This window comes from Panthera pardus, unplaced genomic scaffold, assembly GCF_024362965.1.
Source record: "Panthera pardus isolate Hobbes unplaced genomic scaffold, ASM2436296v1 HiC_scaffold_27, whole genome shotgun sequence".
Taxonomy (NCBI): Eukaryota; Metazoa; Chordata; class Mammalia; order Carnivora; family Felidae; genus Panthera; species Panthera pardus.
In genome coordinates, this window is record NW_026526843.1 from 82,469,845 (window position 1) to 82,489,528 (window position 19,684).

At 41.4% G+C, this 19,684-nt stretch overlaps 1 protein-coding gene across 1 annotated transcript; it reads right to left on the reverse strand.

Annotated features, from left to right (window-relative positions):
* Nucleotides 1-5,000: 5,000 nt before the first annotated feature.
* Nucleotides 5,001-18,735, reverse strand: GAGE10 (G antigen 10). The gene is made up of 5 exons (XM_019417520.2): nucleotides 18,564-18,735; nucleotides 16,945-17,036; nucleotides 16,168-16,267; nucleotides 7,856-7,981; nucleotides 5,001-5,111 (listed from the first exon to the last, which is right to left on the reverse strand). The coding sequence occupies exons 2-5, from the start codon at nucleotides 17,026-17,028 to the stop codon at nucleotides 5,089-5,091; spliced, it is 333 nt and encodes a 110-aa protein (XP_019273065.1). The 5' UTR covers nucleotides 17,029-17,036; nucleotides 18,564-18,735; the 3' UTR covers nucleotides 5,001-5,088.
* Between the last annotated feature and the right edge of the window lie 949 nt (nucleotides 18,736-19,684).

The following is a 19,684-nucleotide window of genomic DNA, read 5'->3' on the forward strand; positions in this document are numbered from 1 at the left end:
CAACCGAGCCACCCAGGCACCCCTAAATTGTTGTGTTTTTTTTTTTAATGAAAGAAGGATGATAACAGAGATAGAAATATATCTATAGTGAAGTGGCACCTAGGGCACACACATCATCCCCTGGGAGAAGCCATTCCTGACTGTATGAATTACAGGGCTCTCTCCTCTGTGTTCTGAGCCCTCTCTGGCTCTCCCCTGCTATGGCTGTCCTCAAATTTGTTCTGTCATCTTCTGGATGGTTCTCTAGTCATTAACTATGAGCTGCTTGAGAACTCATCCTATATGAATCATTCCTATGTCCTCAGAACCTGCCTAGCTCAGAGCAGGAGCCTGGTTCCCAGCAAGTGCTCAAACATTTGTTTGGTTTTGGTTTTGGTTTGGTTTTGGTTTTGGTTTGAGTGATGATGACACATGCTACACTCTTTTTAAAAAAAAATCTTTTTAATGTTTATTCATTTTTGACAGACAGAATGTGAGTGGGGGAAGGGGCAGAGAGAGAGGGAGACACAGAATCCAAAGCAGGCTCCAGGCTCCGAGCTGTCAGCACAGAGCCCAACACAGGGCTCGAATTCTCAAACCTCGAGATCATGACCTGAGCCAAAGTTGGACGCTTAACCAACTGAGCCACCCAGGCGCCCTAGTACATGCTACTCTGTTAATCGAGTATACCGATGATGGTGTCAGGGCCTACTACCCAAAATATTGCACCTTGGCCTATTGAATATTTTAGCTGTAGGAATTTGAGAAACTGAAGGTACAGGCAAGATTTTCGGACCTTTCCCTGAAACAGGTCATAAGCGCCTTATGTGAAAGATGGCCTCTCTAAACCCAGAAGAAAGGAGCATCCTTCTCTTCAGAGACACAAAAACACCGAGAGGAATCTGAATGAACAGGCCTTGCTGTTTCCCCTAGTTTACTACACTTGGTTCATGACCTTTTCTTTTCTTGTCCTTTTACCTTTTTTTTCCATGACTTTGCACTCTTCATCAAATATAGCATAAAAATGCTCAGGTTTAACCATCGCTTTGGGTCACATAGAACTTATTACAATAAGTCAATCTGTATGTTTTTTCTTGTCAGTCTCTTTTGTCACTGCTATTTTATCAGATCAGCCCACATTTAGGAGCTGTATCAGCTAATTCTCTGAAGTCTTCCCATATACAAAACAGCTGGTGAACAGACCAGGGTCTCAGTAACTAATTTTTGGATACACACAACCAGTGCCAATCTGATTATCTTAGTCTTTTTTTTAATGTTTATTTTTGAGAGAGACAGAACGTGAGCAAGGGAGAGGGGCAGAGAGAGGAGACACAGAATCCGAAGCAGGCTCCAGGCTCCAAGCTGTCACCACAAAGCCCGATGCAGGGCTCAAACTCAAGAGCTGTGAGGTCATGACCTGAACTGAAGTCGGATGCTCAACTGACTGAGCCACCCAGGCACCCCAGATTATCTTAGTTTTTAAGTGTGAGATCACTCTGCTTATTTTAGTTTTAAGTGTTGAGGTAGATGGCACCCAGACTCCTATCAGCAGGGTCACGTATGCAAACCCAGTGAGCAGCAGATGTGGGAATCCAGGCCTCTTTCACTTGGACAATGAGTCCCCTCTCCTGGTTTTCCTCCTGGTCGCCCCACTGGTTTTTTTCTTGGGTCCCTTCCCGGTGTTTCTCCTTTCCACTTCAACTGCTTTTCTGTTTATGTATCTGTCTGTCCCACGAGTGTGATGGCCTCCAAAACAAGCACCGTATGGATCTGTAGGTTACCTCTTATTCATCACAGCCATCATTGTAACTCCTACTGTAGAAATGAGGAAACAGACCTAAAAGGATGTCCAGAGGATATAAATGCCTTTTGCACCATCACACAGTGTGTCAGAGCCAGGACTGAAACCCATGGCTATTTCATGGCTCAGTCTATAAGGAGACACAGTCGGTAGGATCCAAGTCGTTTTGCCTCAGCTAGTCCCCCTGGGTCCTTTTCCTTTTCTTCCACCGAGGCCCTAATTTTTTCAGCCAGCTTCACAAACTGGTGACCTCTCACATATTCTGTGGCAAATTGGGATACTCTACATTTAGAGTATCTTTTTTATTCGAATCTTGAATTTTCAGTCCTTTTGGGCCAGGAAACATTTTTAAGTTTTTTTTAATGTTTTATTTATTTTTGAGAGAGCACAAGGCAGGGAGGGGCAGAGAGAGGGAGACAGAGGATCTGCACTGATAGCAGTGAGCCTGATGCAGGCCTTGAACCACAAGGTCATGACCTCAGCCAAAGTCAGATGCTCTACCGACTGAGATACCCAAGTGCCTCTGGGTCAGGAAACATTTTTAAACCTCTGTGAGAGGGAGAAATAATTACTTTCTGGAATACCCCGCCATTCCTGAATCAGGGTGGATTCTAAGTAGAGTATTCTTGGTTTTCAAAACTGTTTTAGGTTTCTTTCCAGAACTGTTTTATGGGGTATGAAGATATAAATGGGGTCTCAGAGATGTAACTTGCTGTCATTGTGTATAGGAATAGGAATATAAGGTTTACATCTGGCAGTTAACAAGGATTCTGAGTGAGATGTTAGGCAAATGGAAGACTTTGTTGAAAAAAGAGATTTGTGGCTACTCCCTTCCATCTCTGAATAACTGCAGGAGATGTAGCATTTTACCATCATGAGGCTTGTGGCAAAGTTGTTTTCTCTGTCTCCCCACAAACAACTGTTCCAAGTGGCTTTAGTATTCTGGTTATATTTTTCTGTAGCACAAGATAATCATATTATTAAGTGTTTTTTTAAACAATGATTTCATCTTGGACACCATGTGAGGTCTGTTTGGAACATAATAGGAAACCCTTCAAGATAAGAACAAAGCCTTTTAAGTCAAATTATATGTATGTATATATTATATAGATATTGTATATGTATATATATTTAAATTTATATATATTCACATAAACATCAGATTACAACTAAAGTCATCACATAAGCCATCAGTTCTTCCTTACTTTCAGAAGCTTTTACTCTGATAAAAGATCAAGGGTTTTGAACTTAAAACCTCAATCCCCAAATCTGCTTCTTACTGAGGTCAGAGATGGTCAGTTTTGTGACAACACTGACTTACCTTCTTCGTAAGGATTTGATGACGTCATAAATGTACAGAAAATCTAGTACATGGAAGTGGCTAACAGATAATATGCACCCTATAAATGTGAGATAGTATTCCTGTTATTACCAAAGAATTTAATTAAATGGAGCTGTTGTAACTTGACACAGCTCTGGGTTAGTCATCCATTCACGACCAGACAGCACAGACCAAAATTATCTAGACAAGAGCCAAGAATATTAACTTTCTGGATATAGAAGATTAGTATCAGCATAGAAACAGGAGCAGAGTGATGGCATCATTACAGGTGATCCTGCAGGGAAGCTGAGCAGCTCACAAAGTATGAAGGGATGAGAACCTAGAGCTGCCCCTTCAGTCATTGCCCCTTATATAGGGTCTGACTTTAAAATGGAGAAGCAATCCAGAACCAGCTGGATAGGAAAGACTAGCCCTACGTTACCCACAGCACTGAAGTTTCATAAACAGAAAAATACATTTATATCCCAATTCATTTTATGAAGGTAGCATAACCTTGATACCAAAGTCCAACAAAAAGTTTAAAAAAAAAGGCTAGGGTCACTCATGAGGACATACATAAAAATCCTAAACAAATCATTAGGACGTAGATTACGCATGATCAAGTTGTTTACCCTAGGAATACAAAGTTGGCTTAAACATAGAAACTTGCAAATGCAATTCACCATATTAACAGATTTAATAGGGGGGAAAAAATCTTACCATCATCTCAATAAATGCCCTGTGTTTGCTGACATTCAACATATTTAAGATGAATACAATCAACAAATTCAGAATAGAACAGAATGACTTTACTCTGATAAAATGTATCTACAAAAAATGTACAGTAAACATTATGGTAAAATGTTGAAAATTTTCTATTTCTAATCATGAAAAAGATAAGAATGTCCCATTCACCAGTCCTATTTCACATTGTACTATTTGGGTCTGCCCAACGCCATAAAATGAGAAAAGGAAATAGAAAATGCAATCTTTAAAATGGCAGAACAAAAAAAAAATAAAATAATAAAATAAAATGGCAGGGACAAAATTATTATTCAAAGATGGTATGATTATGCATTTTGAAAACTGAAAAGGATCTAAAGATAAACTTTTGGTATTAATAAACATATATAGCAAGGTTGCTGGATATAAAAGGCAATATACAAGGGGCGCCTGGGTGACTCAGTCAGTTGAGCGTTCGACTCTTGATTTCGGCTCAGGTCATGATCCCAGGGTGCTGGGATCTAGCCCCATGTCAGGCTCCACACTGAGCATGGAGCCTGCTTGAAATTCTCTCTCTCTCTCTGACCCTTCTCCTTTCCCCCACTCGCACTCTCTCCCCTCTCTCTCTAAAATAAAAAAGAAAAGAAAAGAAAAGAAAAAGCGATATACAAAAATTAATGTCTCATTTTCTTTGGGCAAATACCCAGTAGAATTCACTGGATCTTAAGGTAATTCTATTTTTTATTTCTTTTTAATTTTTTTTAACGTTTATTTATTTTTGAGACAGAGAGAGACAGAGCATGAACAGGGGAGGGGCAGAGAGAGAGGGAGACACAGAATCTGAAATAGGCTCCAGGCTCTGAGCTGTCAGCACAGAGTCCGACGCGGGGCTCGAACTCACGGACCGTGAGATCATGACCTGAGCCGAAGTTGGACGCCCAACCGACCAAGCCACCCAGGCGCCCCTATTTTTTATTTTTTGAGGAACCTCCATACTGTTCTCCACAGTGTTGAATTACTATATCATACACCTGAAACTAATATAATGCCATATGTTAATTATGCTGAAATTTAAGAAATAAATTTTAAAAATATAAAATTTCCAAAAAAAGCACAATTTTCAATAGCATCACATTCCTAGGAATAAATTTAACAATAGATGTGCAAAACTTCTTTGGACAAGATGGCAAAACTTTATTGAGAGAAGTTTAACAGGCAAACTTCCAACACAAAAGCAGTCTGCATGGTTTCAACTTGTCTTTGTTTAAACCTGTGATTGCCCTTCACCTTTAAGAGAAACAGAACAGTTGAGAACATTACTTAGCAGAACTTTATTTAGACAACACTAAAGGCATGCAAATGACACTTTCTAGTGGTACAAAGAAACAAAGGGACAGTTCAAGTTCAGAATGGATTAAACCCAATGCATTTACTCAGAGGTAGTTTTAAATAGCAAGCAAAAATTTCTTATACTGTTAGTAAGAATCCAACCAATCAATGAAAAACCTAAGAAACAAAAGACACTTTTAAAAAGGTATCATTTAAATGTTTTGACTTGAGAAAATACTCAGAATATAGGATATCTGAAATAGTAATGTCACGCTTGGAATTGCATAAGTGAAATAAATAGAAAGGCTAGCATTGTATTTGTTTTGACTCTTTAGTGGAAAAGTGCAAAACTACTTCAACCTACTTTAGCCCATATGTGGTTGTTTTAAGTAGGGTGACCATCTGTCCCTGTTTTCACCTATGCTCCTGCTGTAATTACGAATAGTGCCTCTTTAGATGCTAAAAGTGTGCCAGTTTGAGCAATAAATTATATGCTCACACCAGTTTTAAGTCATTACCATCAAAGGTAACATCAAATTGTGAAGGAGAAACAGTACCATTTCTCAGTTTGGCCAAAAAGGGAGGGGAAAGGAGAAGGGTGGCGAAGAAAAAGAAACTCGGAAAGCCAAATATGCATTATACATACATACAATATGTATGTACATACATATACATTATACATATATATACATACAAATATACATATACATTATATAATTATAGAATACATTCAGTATCTGTTAGTGTCTTGTTCATATTCTTTATACTTGCCTTTTGTCTATTTTCTTCAAAATTATATAAACTAGTGGATCTTCTATTCGTATTTGTTTTTAAAAATTTTTTAATGTTTACTTTTGAGAGAGAGAGAGAGAGAGAGAGAGCAGGGGAGGAGCAGAGAAAGAGAGGGAGACACAGAACCTGAAGCAGGCTCCAGGCACTGAGCTGTCAGCACAGAGCCTGACACGGTGCTCAAACCCACAAACTGTGAGATCATGACCTGAACTGAAGTCAGACGCTCAACCAACAGAGCCACCCAGGTGTCCCTATTCATAAGTATTTTCTAAAAGAGCAATCTATCTGTTAGTTGGATTATTTTTCTTTTGCCTGATGATTCATACCGGCCTTTTATTAAGAATCTCTCCTTTACCCTTAGCTTTATTTTGTTGTCTTTTTAATTATTTTGTTTTATATTACATGCTTATATTATTATCTTTACCCTTTTTAATAACATGTATTTAGAGCTATTGTACATCCCACAGGTACACATTAGCCATGTTCAGTAAGCTCCCAAGAGCAGTCAAAAACTTGTTTAGTGTACATCATCTAGTGGAATGGACCAGGAATGTAGAGTGAAAATATTTAGAAGACTAATGCAAGTTCATTTCTTCCCTAAATATCAAGCTTTAAATTCAGAAGTTCCTCTAATTAAAGGTGCCTAGTTGGCTCAGTCGGTTGAGCGTCCAATGTCGGCTCAGGTCAACATTTTGAAGTTATTATTCAGGAAGGACTTCAGTTATAATCTTTGAACTTCAAATCTTACCAACTGATATCTCAGGGGGGGAATTTTTCATGCCACATTTGACATGGTTAGAGGTGATTAGATCATGGTGTCCACATTTTAGTGGAAACAGTAGTTCATGAAGACTGACAGTGAGGATGAGGATTGTGCTAGGCACAGGTATCTTACATGTGCCTTGGGCATCACTGACTACATACATTCTCTCTACCTGATCAGCCACAGAAACTAGAAACTATATGGTCTCTTGACATTTTATTCAGCCATTTGAGGCTTCATCTGGGGGAAGATTTAAAATACAATTGTCCTTTAAGAGCCAGAGAATTGCAAATTTGACAGAATCTGAGGATAGGCATTCAGGACTCTGTACAAAAACAAACATCAAACAGTGTTTGTTCATTTCCTTAGTAGCGTTGAACCCTCAGTTCAGATATTGTAATCTGACTCAGGTGAGGGTTTGGTGATTTATGATAAATCACACAAAACAAATTATCTTTGTATTCTAACCTACAAAACCAGGGCACACAAAATCAGAACTGAAAATGATTTTTACATATATGATTTGAATCCACTATTTTCCTAAGAGCAAAGATGGGGTCAGAGGTTAAGGGATTTATCCAGAGTCACACAAATTATGTTATAGCTGGTATTAGAACCTATTTCAGGGCCTCCGCATATTTCATACAAATTGATGTGTGTTACAAATGTGTTACATATCTGTTAAAAGTGGATATCTCTAAAATTATCTGAAAATCATTAGCTGTTTGCTAAAGGACTTAAACTCAAAAGTAAGAAACTTTTTCTTTTTTTTATTTGAGAAAGAGGGAGTGGGGTAGAGGGGGAGAGGGGGAGAGAGAATCTCAAACAGGCTCCATGCTCAGCACAGAGCCCGACATGGTGCTGGGATCACGACCTGAACCAAAATCAAGAATTGGACACCCAACCGACTAAGCCACCCAGGCACCCCTGTTTTCCTGTCTTGTAATTTAATATGGCTTTGACCCAATTTGTTTCTATGCCTGATAGTCTGTAAGTCTGCCATTCAAGGTTTGAACTACATTTCAAATCATTTTTGTATGTGAACTCTGTTACTGGAAGTAGCAATAATGTTACGTCTGTGTTATTAAAAATATAACATTGCAGAAAACAGACACCCTATAATTTGCATGCTTAATGTATCACATACCTGCTTCGGGCATTTTAAGGGACCCTAGATTTGCAAGTCTCTTCCCTCTGACATCAGGACCGTCTCCACACTCACGACCAGTCTTGGGAAGAACCAGTTCCTGTTGATCAGGTTCCAGGGAAGGCCCTTGAAAATAAAAGGTGTAAGATTTATACAATCTGAAGAGTATGGGGCCTCTGGAAATAAAAAGGTAATCAATTTAAGAAGTAAAACATGAGATATGAATAAGGAAATAATATTCATTCCCTCAGCGTTATGAAACAAAAGCCTTAGGCTAGTGAGGTAACAAATGTGGTTAAGAATTAGAGCAGGGTGCCTGGGTGGCTCAGTTGGTTAAGCATCTGACTTCAGCTAAGGTCATGATCTCATGGCTTGTGGGTTCAAGCCCTGCGTCAGGCCCTGTGCTAACAGTTCAGAGCCTGGAGCCTGCTTCAGATTCTATGTCTCCCTCTCTCTCTGCCCCTCCCCTGCTCATGCCTGTGTGTGTCTCTCTCTCAAAAAAAAATAAACATAACTTTTTTTAATAAAAATAAAATTAAAATTAAAAAAAGAATTACAAGAGCATTATTTCAGGTGTCTATTACCAGAAACTAGGAAAGCAGGGTTTTATTACCCTCTTCCTTTTTCAAGAGTGCCCTGAGACTACTCAGGTGTCCCCTTTGTACTGATCTGTACTGCACTTGTGATTGTACTTGCCAGTGACTTGAGTCTCTATGACTACAGTGTGAGTTCAAGGCTGAAATAATGCCTCTCAATACTCAGCATGTTACATGGCACAAGTTGAGTGAAAAAAAAGTCTTAAAACAAAGCCCAAAACTGATAAACATTCTGCAAACCAACTGGTCTGTCCTTTTCAGAAATGTGTGGAACTATTCCAGATTAAAAGAAACTAAATGTAAATGCATGATCCTGGACTGGACTCTGGATAAAAAAATATATATATAAAAGAGATTATCAGGACAACTGGGGAAATTGTGTGTGTGTGTGTGTGTGTGTGTGTGTGTGTGTGTGTAATTGTACTGTTCTTGTAACTTTTCTGTAAATTTTGTGGTTTGGAACTATAAAGAATATATGACATCGTCCTATTGTACTCCAGGAAGACACTGGGTTTTTTTTTTTTTTTAAGTAGACTTCAGTCCTAGCACAGAGCCCAATGTGGGGCTTCAACACACAACCCTGAGATCAAGACCTGAGCTGAGATCAAGAGTCGGATGCTTAACTAACTCAGCCACCCTGGCACCCCACTAGCTACTTTATTTTTAATTCTGGTTTTAAAATGCATAACATAAAATACCCCATCTTACAGCTCTATGAAATCTGAAGTTTACACCATGGGTAGAATTTAAATTACAATTAAAATGTAACTTTCTCAAGAATTATCTGAGTGTATTTGCAGAGCTACGACAAATTTTATAGAAGTGACACCCATCCTCTCTTGGGGTAACCAAAAACTTACTTGGTTAAAATAAACAAGTTATATTTAGGTCCAAAGGCCCTATGTATAATGTTCCATAAATTAATCCCATGCACAACAAAGGACAAAAAATAAGAGCAAAATTATCTGTGAATGACAATAAGTATACTGTCTTACAGTAAGAATAAAGGAAGTAGGGTGGAAAGAAATGAATGGACGTTGTTATCAGTCATGTTCTAGAACCCTTAAAAATGGCCTGAATTATATAAATGCTTTACTTCAAAATACTATATACTAAGAATACTATATATCTGGGAGCAATCCATATGTCTCATGTTAATCTCAGTATAATTAATCTCTTGGTTTTTCTAACCACAGAAGGATTAAAAACCTCCTTTTAAAAGCCACTTTAAAAAATACAAATTTCCTGGGGCGCCTGGGTTGCTCAGTCGGTTGAGCGTCCGACTTTGGCTCAGGTCATGATCTTGGGGCCTGTGAATTCAGCCCCGCATCGGGCTCTGTGCTGACAGCTCAGAGCCTGGAACCTGCTTTAGATTCTGTGTCTCCCTCTCTCTCTGCCCCTCCCCCACTCATTCTCTCTGTCTCTCTCTCTCTCTCTCTCTCTCTGTCAAAAATAAACATTAAAAAATTTTTAAATACAAATTTTGTTTTCAATAGCCAAATGCTCTTTGTTTTGTTTTTTTAATTTATTTATTTTTTTAATATATGAAATTTACTGTCAAATTGGTTTCCATACAACACCCAGTGCTCATCCCAAAAGGTGCCCTCCTCAATACCCATCACCCACCCTCCCCTCCCTCCCACCCCCCATCAACCCTCAGTTTGTTCTCAGTTTTTAACAGTCTCTTATGCTTTGGCTCTCTCCCACTCTAACCTCTTTTTTTTTTTTTTTCCCTTCCCCTCCCCCATGGGTTTCTGTTATGTTTCTCAGGATCCACATAAGAGTGAACACATATGGTATCTGTCTTTCTCTGTAGGGCTTATTGCACTTAGCATCACACTCTCCAGTTCCATCCACGTTGCTACAAAGGCCATATTTCATTCTTTCTCATTGCCATGTAGTATTCCATTGTGTATATAAACCACAATTTCTTTATCCATTCATCAGTTGATGGACATTTAGGCTCTTTCCATAATTTGGCTATTGTTGAGAGTGCTGCTATAAACATTGGGGTACAAGTGCCCCTATGCATCAGTACTCCTGTATCCCTTGGGTAAATTCCTAGCAGTGCTATTGCTGGGTCATAGGGTAGGTCTATTTTTAATTTTCTGAGGAACCTCCACACTGCTTTCCAGAGCGGCTGCACCAATTTGCATTCCCACCAATAGTGCAAGAGGGTTCCCGTTTCTCCACATCCTCTCCAGCATCTATAGTCTCCTGATTTCTTCATTTTGGCCACTCTGACTGGCGTGAGGTGATATCTGAGTGTGGTTTTGATTTGTATTTCCCTGATAAGGAGTGACGTTGAACATCTTTTCATGTGCCTGTTGGCCATCCGGATGTCTTCTTTAGAGAAGTGTCTATTCATGTTTTCTGCCCATTTCTCCACTGGGTTATTTGTTTTTCAGGTGTGGAGTTTGGTGAGCTCTTTATAGATTTTGGATACTAGCCCTTTGTCCGATATGTCATTTGCAAATATCTTTTCCCATTCCGTTGGTTGCCTTTTCGTTTTGTTGGTTGTTTCCTTTGCTGTGCAGAAGCTTTTTATCTTCATAAGGTCCCAGTAATTCACTTTTGCTTTTAATTCCCTTGCCTTTGGGGATGTGTCGAGTAAGAGATTGCTACGGCTGAGGTCAGAGAGGTCTTTTCCTGCTTTCTCCTCTAAGGTTTTGATGGTTTCCTGTCTCACATTCAGGTCCTTTATCCATTTTGAGTTTATTTTTGTGAATGGTGTGAGAAAGTGGTCTAGTTTCAACCTTCTGCATGTTGCTGTCCAGTTGTCCCAGCACCATTTGTTAAAGAGACTGTCTTTTTTCCATTGGATGTTCTTTCCTGCTTTGTCAAAGATGAGTTGGCCATACGTTTGTGGGTCTAGTTCTGGGGTTTCTATTCTATTCCATTGGTCTATGTGTCTGGTTTTGTGCCAATACCATGCTGTCTTGATGATGACAGCTTTGTAGTAGAGGCTAAAGTCTGGGATTGTGATGCCTCCTGCTTTGGTCTTCTTCTTCAAAATTACTTTGGCTATTCGGGGCCTTTTGTGGTTCCATATGAATTTTAGGATTGCTTGTTCTAGTTTCGAGAAGAATGCTGGTGCAATTTTGATTGGGATTGCATTGAATGTGTAGATAGCTTTGGGTAGTATTGACATTTTGACAATATTTATTCTTCCAATCCATGAGCAGGGAATGTCTTTCCATTTCTTTATATCTTCTTCAATTACCTTCATAAGCTTTCTATAGTTTTCAGCATACAGATCTTTTACATCTTTGGTTAGATTTATTCCTAGGTATTTTATGCTTCTTGGTGCAATTGTGAATGGGATCAGTGTCTTTATTTGTCTTTCTGTTGCTTCATTGTTAGTGTATAAGAATGCAACTGATTTCTGTACATTGATTTTGTATCCTGCAACTTTGCTGAATTCATGTATCAGTTCTAGCAGACTTTTGGTGGAGTCTATCGGATTTTCCATGTATAGTATCATGTCATCTGCAAAAAGCGAAAGCTTGACTTCATCTTTGCCAATTTTGATGCCTTTGGTTTCCTTTTGTTGTCTGATTGCTGATGCTAGAACTTCCAGCACTATGTTAAACACCAGCGGTGAGAGTGGGCATCCCTGTCGTGTTCCTGATCTCAGGGAAAAAGCTATCAGTTTTTCCCCGTTGAGGATGATGTTAGCTGTGGGCTTTTCATAAATGGCTTTTATGATCTTTAAGTATGTTCCTTCTATCCCAACTTTCTCAAGGGTTTTTATTAAGAAGTGTTGCTGGATTTTGTCAAAGGCCTTTTCTGCATCGATTGACAGGATCATATGGTTCTTCTCTTTTTTTTTTGTTAATGTGATGTATCACGTTGATTGATTTGCGAATGTTGAACCAGCCCTGCATCCCAGGAATGAATCCCACTTGATCATGGTGAATAATTCTTTTTATATGCCGTTGAATTCGATTTGCTAGTATCTTATTGAGAATTTTTGCATCCATATTCATCAGGGATATTGGCCTGTAGTTCTCTTTTTTTACTGGGTCTCTGTCTGGTTTAGGAATCAAAGTAATACTGGCTTCATAGAATGAGTCTGGAAGTTTTCCTTCCCTTTCTATTTCTTGGAATAGCTTGAGAAGGATAGGTATTATCTCTGCTTTAAACGTCTGGTAGAACTCCCCTGGGAAGCCATCTGGTCCTGGACTCTTATTTGTTGGGAGATTTTTGATAACCGATTCAATTTCTTCGCTGGTTATGGGTCTGTTCAAGCTTTCTATTTCCTCCTGATTGAGTTTTGGAAGAGTGTGGGTGTTTAGGAATTTGTCCATTTCTTCCAGGTTGTCCAATTTGTTGGCATATAATTTTTCATAGTATTCCCTGATAACTGTTTGTATCTCTGAGGGATTGGTTGTAATAATTCCATTTTCATTCATGATTTTATCGATTTGGGTCATCTCCCTTTTCTTTTTGAGAAGCCTGGCTAGAGGTTTGTCAATTTTGTTTATTTTTTCAAAAAACCAACTCTTGGTTTCGTTGATCTGCTCTACCGTTTTTTTAGATTCTATATTGTTTATTTCTGCTCTGATCTTTATTATTTCTCTTCTTCTGCTGGGTTTAGGCTGCCTTTGCTGTTCTGCTTCTATTTCCTTTAGGTGTGCTGTTAGGTTTTGTAGTTGGGATTTTTCTTGTTTCTTGAGATAGGCCTGGATTGCAATGTATTTTCCTCTCAGGACTGCCTTCGCTGCGTCCCAAAGCGTTTGGATTGTTGTATTTTCATTTTTGTTTGTTTCCATATATTTTTTAATTTCTTCTCTAATTGCCTGGTTGACCCACTCATTCGTTAGTAGGGTGTTCTTTAACCTCCATGCTTTTGGAGGTTTTCCAGACTTTTTCCTGTGGTTGATTTCAAGCTTCATAGCATTGTGGTCTGAAAGTATGCATGGTATAACTTCAATTCTTGTAAACTTATGAAGGGCTGTTTTGTGACCCAGTATATGATCTATCTTGGAGAATGTTCCATGTGCACTCGAGAAGAAAGTATATTGTGTTGCTTTGGGATGCAGAGTTCTAAATAGATCTGTCAAGTCCATCTGATCCAATGTATCATTCAGGGCCCTTGTTTCTTTATTGACCGTGTGTCTAGATGATCTATCCATTTCTGTAAGTGGAGTGTTAAAGTCCCCTGCAATGACCACATTCTTATCAATAAGGTTGCTTATGTTTATGAGTAATTGTTTTATATAATTGGGGGCTCCGGTATTCGGCGCATAGACATTTATAATTGTTAGCTCTTCCTGATGGATAGACCCTGTAATTATTATATAATGCCCTTCTTCATCTCTTGTTACAGCCTTTAATTTAAAGTCTAGTTTGTCTGATAGAAGTATGGCTACTCCAGCTTTCTTTTGGCTTCCAGTAGCATGATAAATAGTTCTCCATCCCCTCACTCTCAATCTAAAGGTGTCCTCAGATCTAAAATGAGTCTCTTGTAGACAGCAATTAGATGGGTCTTGTTTTTTTATCCATTCTGATACCCTATGTCTTTTGGTTGGCGCATTTAATCCATTTACATTCAGTGTTATTATAGAAAGATACGGGTTTAGAGTCATTGTGATGTCTGTATGTTTTATGCTTGTAGCGATGTCTCTAGTACTTTGTCTCACAGGATCCCCCTTAGGATCTCTTGTAGGGCTGGTTTCGTGGTGACAAATTCCTTAAGTTTTTGTTTGTTTGGGAAGACCTTTATCTCTCCTTCTATTCTAAATGACAGACTTGCTGGATAAAGGATTCTCGGCTGCATATTTTTTCTGTTTAGCACACTGAAGATCTCGTTCCAAGCCTTTCTGGCCTGCCAAGTTTCAAAAGAGAGATCAGTCACGAGTCTTATAGGTCTCCCTTTATATGTGAGGGCACGTTTATCCCTTGCCGCTTTCAGAATTTTCTCTTTATCCTTGTATTTTGCCAGTTTCACTATGATATGTCGTGCAGAAGATCGATTCAAGTTACGTCTGAAGGGAGTTCTCTGTGCCTCTTGGATTTCAATGCCTTTTTCCTTCCCCAGGTCAGGGAAGTTCTCAGCTATAATTTCTTCAAGTACCCCTTCAGCACCTTTCCCTCTCTCTTCCTCCTCTGGGATACCAATTATGCGTATATTATTTCTTTTTAGTGTATCACTTAGTTCTCTAATTTTCCCCTCATACACCTGGATTTTTTTATCTCTCTTTCTCTCAGCTTCCTCTTTTTCCATAACTTTATCTTCTAGTTCACCTATTCTCTCCTCTGCCTCTTCAATCCGAGCTGTCGTCGTTTCCATTTTGTTTTGCATTTCGTTTAAAGCGCTTTTCAGCTCCTCGTGACTGTTCCTTAGTCCCTTGATCTCTGTGGCAAGAGATTCTCTGCTGTCCTGTATACTGTTTTCAAGCCCAGTGATTAATTTTATGACTATTATACTAAATTCACTTTCTGTTATATTATTTAAATCCTTTTTGATCAGTTCATTAGCTGTTGTTATTTCCTGGAGATTCTTCTGAGGGGAATTCTTCCGTTTGGTCATTTTGGATAGTCCCTGGAGTGGTGAGGACCTGCAGGGCACTTCCCCTGTGCTGTGGTGTATAACTGGAGTTGGTGGGCGGGGCCGCAGTCCGCCCTGATGTCTGCCCCCAGCTTACCGCTGGGGCCACAGTCAGACTGGTGTGTGCCTTCTCTTCCCCTCTCCTAGGGGCAGGATTCACTGTGGGGTGGCGTGGCCCGTCTGGGCTACTTGCACACTGCCAGGCTTGTGGTGCTGGGGATCTGGCATATTAGCTGGGGTGGGTAGGCAAGGTGCACGGGGGCAAGAGGGGCAGGCTTAGCTCGCTTCTCCTTAGGTGATCCACTTCAGGAGGGGCCCTGTGGCAGCGGGAGGGAGTCAGATCTGCTGCCGGAGGTTTGGCTCCGCAGAAGCACAGAGTTGGGTGTTTGCGCGGAGCGAGCAAGTTCCCTGGCAGGAACTGGTTCCCTTTGGGATTTTGGCTGGGGGATGGGTGGGGGAGATGGCGCTGGTGAGCGCCTTTGTTCCCCGCCAAGATGAGCTCTGCCGTCCAGGGGCTCAGCAGCTCTCCCTCCCTTTGTCCTCCAGCCTTCCCGCTTTCTGAGCAGAGCTGTTAACTTATGACCTCCCAGACGCTAAGTCGCGCTTGCTGTCGGAACACAGTCCGTCAGGCCCCTCCGCTTTTGCCAGCCAGACTCGGGGGCTCTGCTTGGCCGGCGAGCCGCCCCTCCGCCCCGGCTCCCTCCCGCCAGGCCGTGGCGCGCGCACCGCCTCGCCGCCCTTCCTACCCTCTTCCGTGGGCCTCTCGTCTGCACTTGGCTCTGGAGACTCCGTTCTGCTAATCCTCTGGCGGTTTTCTGGGTTCTTTAGGCAGGTGTAGGTAGAATCTCAGTGATCAGCAGGACGCGCGGTGAGCCCAGCGTCCTCCTACGCCGCCATCTTCCCTCCCTCTAGCCAAATGCTCTTTGATAAACACAACCCTTGAGCCTCAATTTTCTCATTTATAAAATAGGGGAAATTTACTATAGTAAGGAATTGCCCTAAGCTGCAAAGTATATACTCTCTTCACTTTTCCAGCTAATTTCCAAGCAGTGTTTGAGATTCCTTTCTATTTTGGCGCTCCCTTCTGTTACAAGTATATCAAGCTACATGAAGCACATCACACACACACATACACGAGGTATTTTTCTTCCCTTTGCCTTCACCTTGAACCACAGGTGCTACTTTATCTTTTTTCTCTTGATCAGGCATACTATCCTGAAGCTCAGTTGGTGGCTCCTCTTGCTGACGTTGTTCAATACTGGGCTGCTGGGCCGAGGGGTGTGTGTATGGATGCACACAAATAAAAAGTTGTGTTATTAATACATGTCAATAATATAAATATACAGAATACATAGATATACTTGATCATAAGTAAATCTAAAAGCACTTCACTTCCAGGGAAGATGGCGAGTAGGAAGATTCTAAGCTCACTTTGTCCCACACAGACACCTAGATAACACCCAGTAAGTATAAATAACCCAGAAAAAGATCCACCAAAGACTGACAGAACAGACTGTCCACAGCTAAATGTAGAGAGGAGGCCACACTAAAAAGGAATTTATAAAATAGTTCAATGACAACAACAACAAAAATCTAAAGACATTTCTCCAATACTATTCAGTATACTTATTCTTAATAAAATTACTCTTCCCACAGAGAGGCTACTCCAAGAAAAGAGTTACCCATAAGGGCTTTGGAAGCTATTTTAATCTATGTTGGGATGGATGTGTGCAATCTGTTGTTAAAATGTGTAAGAAAGTCATCAGATATATTTCCTGGGAACATAACAGCATTCATCCAAGAAATACCAGAATGTGATGCTCCTGGATAAATGCTCCTTATCAGCATGAAAAACCCTTATCAGTGTATCTATATTAGTTCAACACTTTCACAAAAATAAATTTGTACTAATATAAAACATCAAATGTTCAAGTACTTACAACCACAGGCCCAACTAGCTGGAAAGAGTTTTGATCATTTCGTCTTGCTCTAGGCTTGAATGTTGACCTTATTTGCCAACTCATATTTCACACTGAAAACAGAATACTGGGATTTAGAAAATGCACTTGAGAGGATAGTTATGACCACTTCTGTGGCCAAATGGTGACATGTGCTTTTTTTTCAAGATTGAAAATATGTTCAAAGTAAGTCGAAAGGTAATTTAATTGTGCATACTTTTCAATCACACCAAATCTGGCAGCTTGCAAAGGCAATTGTTTATGTCATGGCCAAGCAGACACAGAAATTAAATAAGGCATGTGTTAAAGACAAGAACATATTTCTGAAGGGGTATGGTTTTACAACTTGTTTCACCATCTTGGAGATATTTAAGAAAATACCACTGGAGGGGAACCTGGGCGGCTCAATCGGTTAAGGCTCTGACTCTTGATTTTGCTCAAGCTCAAGTCATGATCTCAAAGTTTGTGGGTTTGAGCCCCACGTTGCACGGAGCCTGCTTGAGATCCTTTCTCTACCTCTCTCTCTGCCCCTCCCATTTGTGCTCGCTCTCTCTCCCAAAATAAATAAACTTAAAAAAGAAAAAAAAGAAAGAAACTACCAAAGGAGAATTAAGACTTTGAGTAACTACTACTGCTGGCACACTCTGATTTACTAAGCCCTTTCTTTCCATGCCTCCAATAAAGTTTTATTGGAGCACCTAACTACATTCACTGTTAATATATTGCCTACAGCTAGTTTTGCACTAGAATTGCAGGGTTGAGTGCCTGCAATAAAGACTACATGTGGCACTCTCCTCTCCTGGTACTCCGCCTGGCACACTACAAATCTTAGGGATGCAGTTACAACTCCACAACATTCCCCATTTCTAGGGCCTTTCTTTACTACCAGACTTGCCCCTTACCCAGGGCCCCACTGAGGACTCCATTGTGTGGGTCCTATTGGCAGTTCCTTGTGCCTCCAAGACTCCAATATCTCAAAAAATGCCCCCAAGACTCATGCCATCTTCATTTGACCCCCATCTCTCCCTAGCTTACCCTCCTCCCCTGTCCTGCCACCACATCAAGGGTCATTGATGGGGCCCTTCACAGGGTGGCTGTGAAGCCTGTGAGAAGAAAGATGACTTTCCTCCTCAGGGGCCAGAAACCACACTGCCCTGACCCCTGCCTCAAAACTACTGGCTCCCTCCTCACACTCACTCACACTTAAACTGCTGGAAAAACTTATCTGCAGACCTACCAGTTGAGTCTCAGACAGCAAAAAAAAAGAATACATATTGTAAGACAAGACCCACACTGCTCAGCACTCAGAATTCATTGCACATACCCCACACCTGCGGGTGAAGGTGCAGCAGTCCTGGGAATGCACACTGTGTCCCACATGTGCAGCACAGGTAAGGGCTTCCCCACCCCCTTGCCTGGGACCCACTTAAGATTCCCAAATTTGCCCTCTGTCGACAGTTCCTTGTGCCTCCGGGACCCAAATACCTCAAATCATGCCCCCAGGACTAGCCCATCTTAATCTGAACCCCTCCACTCTGCAGCCCACCATTATTCCCTGTACACATCCCACTATATATCAAGGGCCATGACAGCCCCAATACCTGTGAAGAGGAAGAGGATAATCGCTCAAGGACCTTCTTCCTCACAGGCCAGGAACGGTGTCATCCCTACTTGCCCAAAGCCTGCTGCATCCCTCCTCACACTCACTTAAATTCCTGGGAAGACTAATCTGAAAACCTAGCAATTGAGTCTCAGTCAGCAAGAAAGAATGCAGATAGCAGGATGCAACCCACACAGCTCCATACCCGGAACACATTGCACATGCTCCATGCAAATGGCCAGTGGGAAAGAGCATGGCAGTGGGCATGTGCATGGAGTCCTACTGTGCCATGTGGGCGGGGCTTCCAGAAGCCCCACCCAGGATTTCCAAATCTGCCCTCTGTCGGCAGGTCCTTGGGCCTCCAGAGCCCACATACCTCAAATAACGCGCCCAAGATTCACCCCATCTTCATCTGAACGCCTCCCCCCCAGCCCATCACCCTCCCCTATCCGGGTTCCACCCCAGTAACAAGGGCCATGAAGCAAGGACACCTGTGAGGAGAAAGATGGTGACCTTAAGGCCCTTCCTCTTCTGAGGCCAGGAACCACACCAGCCCTATCCACTCAAAGCCTGCTGGCTTCCTCTTCACGCTCAAATTCCTGGGAGGACTGATCTGGGAGCATACCAATTGAGTCTCAGACAGCGAGAAAGAATCCAGACCGTTAGACGCAAACTACGCTGCTCCGCACCCAGAACGCGTGGCACACGCCCCACGCCGATGGCCAATGAGAAAGCTCATGACGCTGGGCAGGCGCACTACATCCCACGAGCGCCGGGTGGGCGGGGACTTACCCCACTCCTTCATCCGGGCCCCACTAAAGTTTCCTCAATCTGCCCCCTCTGCCAGTAATTCTTGGTGCTTCCAGGACCCGGAAACCTCAAAACGTGCCCCCCAAACACCCCATCTTCATCTCATCCTCCTTCCCCACTGTCCTCTCTTGTTCCACACTCACCAAGACAGACAATGGCCATGGCTGAAACACCTTAAGGTAAAGGAAGACCTTGAGGACCTTCTTCCTTGGAGGCCAGAAACCACACCACCCTTACCCACCCACAGCCTGCTGGCTTCCTCTTCAAGCTCAAATTCCTGGGAGGACTGATCTGGGGACCTACCAATTAAGT

Bases quoted from the DNA above. Each gene is read 5' to 3' on its own strand.
- GAGE10 (XM_019417520.2), bottom strand. From the start codon at position 17,028: ATGAGTTGGCAAATAAGGTCAACATTCAAGCCTAGAGCAAGACGAAAT. The intron at 7,982-16,167 runs GTGAAGGCAAAG...TTTATTTTCAAG, and splicing joins AGTAGCACCTGTGGTTCAAG to GGCCTTCCCTGGAACCTGAT. The intron at 5,112-7,855 runs GTATGTGATACA...TTTCTCTTAAAG, and splicing joins CCTTAAAATGCCCGAAGCAG to GTGAAGGGCAATCACAGGTT.